This window comes from Lucilia cuprina, chromosome 4, assembly GCF_022045245.1.
Source record: "Lucilia cuprina isolate Lc7/37 chromosome 4, ASM2204524v1, whole genome shotgun sequence".
In the NCBI taxonomy this organism is placed as follows: domain Eukaryota; kingdom Metazoa; phylum Arthropoda; class Insecta; order Diptera; family Calliphoridae; genus Lucilia; species Lucilia cuprina.
The window spans coordinates 58,918,041-58,923,102 of record NC_060952.1 but is presented as its reverse complement, the minus strand read 5'-3'; the positions used below and the strand labels follow the sequence as shown (position 1 = coordinate 58,923,102).

The window sequence follows — 5,062 nt, the reverse complement described above, 5'->3', positions numbered from 1 at the left end:
TATTTAGCAAATATCGTTAAATAATGAAAAATAAAAATTTAAAGATGTATGGTAATTTATAACTATAATATTGATTAATTTAACTAATAACTCAAATTTAATAATTATTATAAATTATTACTCAATATTTCAAACTTCTGTAAAAACTTAAATTTCTTAACTGTATAAATTGGCATATTTTTTTGTCAATACACTTAAATTAGCGAACAAAACAAATATAGTTTTGGCTAAAACATTGTCGACTGAATCATAGTGCAGTGTGTAAAAATATAATGTCAAAATGCTTTAATATATATAAATGCTTTTATATATAATACATGTTGTATTTGCATAATTTGTTTTTCCCGATTAGAATTTTTTATTTTATTAACATTTAATAATTCTATATTAAAATATTTCAAATATGTGTCGATTTTTTTAAGTAATAGACAAAATTATAGTAAAATATAGATATGAATTTTTTTTATAAAAATTACTTTTTAAAAAAATCGTCAAAAAGGGGTAAAATTGTCAAATCGTCAAAAGCTCCCGAGTCTTACTCTTATCAAAGAATTTTTAAAAATAAATTTTTTTTAATGTAATTACATTTTTTTACTTATAATTCTCAATAATGCATCAATTAAAAGTTCTAAAAAATGTATAATAAACTTATTGAGTAATAAAATTATCTACAATTAATGAAACCTAGTTTCAAAAATATGTTCATGTGTTTTACAAATTACCATATTTCGAAATGGAAACGAAAGTTGTACTTACTTTTATATTAATTCTTTTTTAATTGACTAAATATTTGTAAAAATAAGTTTTCTCATGTCTTAAAAAGTAAATCCCTAAGCTTAAATCTATTAGAATTGAAAGATTTATTGAAAATTACGAACGCTATTTTATTTTATATTTTATTGCGCCCTAAGATATGCTTTAGAGGTATTTGCAGGTGTGTGAAATATTTAAGCAAATACAAAATATATGTAGTATTGTTCTACATAATTTAATAACGCAACTAGTTAAATACGGTTAAATTGATTTTCGGTGCTGGACTTAGTATGGGAGATATAACCAAATATAGACCGATCGGAGAAATTCTTATAGTAACTTTTCTGTACATAAAAGATATATTGCAGTCAAATTTGGTATCTATATCTCAATTTAGTAAAAAGTAATGTGTATCCCTTCGGTTCCTTGCATTGGACCGAAAACACCTATATTATGAACCGATCGTGAACAAATCCCGAAATAGATTTTTGTACACAAAACTAATATTTGTGTCAAATTTTGTATCAACTGCTTTTTTGGTATAAAATATTTATATAAAATATAGATATTAAATCTATTAAAAGTAACAACCAAGTTAAATTATATAAATACCGGTCTCACTTCGCATAATTCCTATCAAGGATCGTTTTGATTACATTAATTAAATTAATTCAATAAAAATGAACTTAAATTTTCAATTTGTGCCTACCACTACGTTTTTTCCTTTGTATATATAAGTTTGTCATTCCTTTTGTAATTTCCACAATATATGTAATTGTCCAACTCTATAAAGTATATATTCTGGATCCTTATAGATAGCGGAGTGAATTTGGCTATGTCCGTCTGTGTGTCTGTTAAAATCAATTTCCTAAATACAGTAGATATCTTCGAGATTCAGATCTTCAAGAAATCTGTCATATATGCTTTCGAGGAGTTTCCTATTTAAAATCAGCAAAATCCGACATAGCCTCTGAAAATTTCATAAAAGATAGAATGCTAAAAATGTTAATAAACTAACAAAAACAACATACAATGTCTTCGACCAATATTTCGCTAAGCCCCAGACAATCGTACCCTCAATAGGGCTCATAATTACGTTAAACGTTAAAAATGTTAATAAACTAACAAAAACAACATACAATGTCTTCGACCATTATTTCGCTAAGCCCCATACAATCGTACCCTCAATAGGGCTCATAATTACGTTAAACATTCTATGGTGTCAATAAAAATCGGTAAAACTTAGTTTTAGAGAACTGTTAATGGCGCTTTTGATTTTTGTAGCATTTAACTCCAGCCTCCATACAAACTCCCCTTCAGAAAATGTCTTATAGGTCAAAATTCACGTATAAACGCTAATAACACGATTAAATTCTTCATAAATATCTTTAAAGTACACGTAAAATCCTATACTAAAATTTATAAGGATATGCCCATATGTACTCCTACTCGGCAAAGGCGAATATTGAACTCTTACATGTTTACCATAAAAGATAAGCCACCTATGAAAAGACATACAAAATATATTTCTTATATAGATCTACGTAATTGTTTTGATTTTCATATTAATGTCTTATATGGAAAATAGTAAAAAAGTAGTATTTATATATCATTTTAGTTTCACGTCTAATGGGAGGATCTGCGTCCGGTTCTATGGGACATATGGCAAATATGGGAAGTTTGGCTACTTGTTCTGTAAGCGATGCTAAGTCTTTACAGTTTCCTTTAACACAAAGAAGAAAACGGCGAGTATTGTTTACCCAGGCTCAGGTAAGTAGAACTGCTTTTGCAGAATATTGTTATGAATATGTATGTAGAGACATAATAAAAACTTTGACATATAAATGGTATTAGGTTTGGCAACGAAAACAAAATTTAATCGGTATTAGATTACCTCGAAATAATTTGTTCTTTTTTTAAGATTATCGATTTCTTCGAACTGTTAATATTAATATTAAGCAAAATATTAATATTATTATTACTACTACAAATTTTACTACGATTTATGCTTTGTAAAATTGTTATATTTAAAGCAGGCATGATACAATTTGTTGTATTTTAATGCATCCGGTCTTAATATAAATTAGGCATTTGGTCATACACAAGAATGATTTTAAAAGTTCCACCTGTCGATTGTTTTTTTGTCAATAAATCGCTTAAATATTTTTAAGTAAATTAAGTTAATTTGTTAAAAGAAACAATTGTCATATAAAATTCGACACATTGCGCTACATGACATGAGACTTTCATAGGATATGTACTGGTACATTCGATTCTAAATATGACATATATAAATAATAAGACCAAGGGCCGTATCAAAACGATAATTAAAGTTATCGTTATCGTGCTACAATAAAATCAATGTATGTAAAAAACACTTTATGATTTTGAACATTCTAACTATAATAGATTTCCAGATATACATTTTTTACATATTGGGGATGCCATGCAAATTATTGCAAGATCATTTCCAAACGTTAATTTAGATCTTAATGTAACATGAAAAATTTTAATAATATAATAGTTTCTCAGTTGTACGTAATTTTCTATTTAATTCATATGGGAGATGCCAAGGTCCCATTAAATGTCCGCCAATAAAAGTCAAAGTTTTTAATACAAATTTTTCTAGCTCTAATAATTTCCAATTTATTACCCAAATGTTTACATTGATGTCAAAGGATTTTTGCTCTAATACTTTCCCAGATATAAGACTTTTCTGCTTATTTCATGAGAGGTGGAAACTCAAATTTTAAGATTTTACGTCTATTAGTTATTCAGAGAAATGACAACGCCAATTTATTTACATGGATGTTAAAGTTGTTCTTGCAAAATTTGAGGATTTTAGCTCTAAAAATTTTTCATATATAAAAAGTTTTCTATTTAACTTATATGGGGGTTTCCAAGGCCCCATGATAAAAATCCGTCCTTTTTCCCCATAATGTATAAATAAATATTAAACTTCTTCGTTTAAAATTTAAGAAGCTAGCTCTCTTAATTTCCCAAATCAAATTTTTGGTATATTTTATTTATATAGAAGGAGCAACGATAGATAGATAGATAGATAGATAGATAGATAGATAGATAGATAGATAGATAGATAGATAGATAGATAGATAGATAGATATAAAATAAATATCATATTATGATTAAATACCTTCAACATATTTCATCATAATATTTTTGTATTTATCAAAATATTGAGTCATGTCCAAATGTAAATCGATTTTGTCCATTTTGAATACCAATCAAACTGCAACAATAGTTTGGGTCCTATCGTTCTTTCAAGTGACTAACAGACTGACTGACAGACATGTCCAGATCGTTTAAAAGTAAGGATCTACATGTTACAAATGAGATCAAAGATTTATAATCGAAACTAGATAATTCAAATTAAATGTTTCTCTTCTCTTAGCTTTTTAATAGTGTCCGACCGAACGTTCGGGTACGGGTTCGGAGTTCGGTAAAAAGTGAGGTTCGGCCAATGTTCGGTGTTCGACGAAATTTTGACCGAACACCGTACGCCGAACCTTTTATAAAATGTTTATTTATCATACATAGCTTAATCGACTCAGAAAATGATTCTAAACCGATTGGTATACTTTAAGGTGGGTATAGGACGAACATTTTTGTATGTTACAAACATCAGCACAAACCCAATATACCCTCCCCACTAAAGTGGTGTAGGGTATAATAAAGGTACTAAGATATATGCATTTCACAAAAATAGATTGTTAATAGAAATTTATCACTCTCTGGGATTTGGAATTAGTTGATAATTGACCCAATTTCTAATTAAAGACCCTTTTCAAAAAATCTTTCGGATGTTCATATTTTAGTTTTAAATGTTATAAATTTATTACTTTTTAATAATAAATGCGTTTTTTATTTAAGAAAAATGTTTGGTGTTACCGAACTTTGAAAACCGAACAAAGTTAGGGTTCGGCCGAACTTTCAAATTTACCGAAGTACGGGTTCGGTGTTCGTTACCGAACGAAATTTTGAGTTCGGTCGGACTCTACTTTTTAATCATAACAGTTTTTTAAATCTGATGAAAAAACCAACAGTGAATCTATGTATAACGGAAATTTATTGTACTTCAGTAAACAAGTTTTCAGCATTTTTAAAACTTGTTGATGATGTGAAGTATAATAAATCAACATTTTACAAAAAGTTCGGCGTTCGCTGTTCGTTCAAAATTTCGCCGAAAACCGAACATTGGTCGAACACCACTTTTACTGAACTCCGAACGTTGGAAGCCGTACCGAATAGATAGATAGATAGATAGATAGATAGATAGATGGATGGATGG

The 5,062-nt window shown here is 28.2% G+C and overlaps 1 protein-coding gene across 1 annotated transcript in view; it reads left to right on the top strand.

Moving 5' to 3' along the window:
* LOC111690106 (thyroid transcription factor 1-like) overlaps positions 1–5,062 on the top strand; it is a 250,405-nt gene that overhangs the window by 189,331 nt on the left and 56,012 nt on the right. Inside the window, exon 4 of the mRNA XM_046947845.1 lies at positions 2,372–2,523. Within this exon, the coding sequence (XP_046803801.1) occupies positions 2,372–2,523 (152 nt within the window). The remainder of the gene's footprint in view (positions 1–2,371; positions 2,524–5,062) is intronic.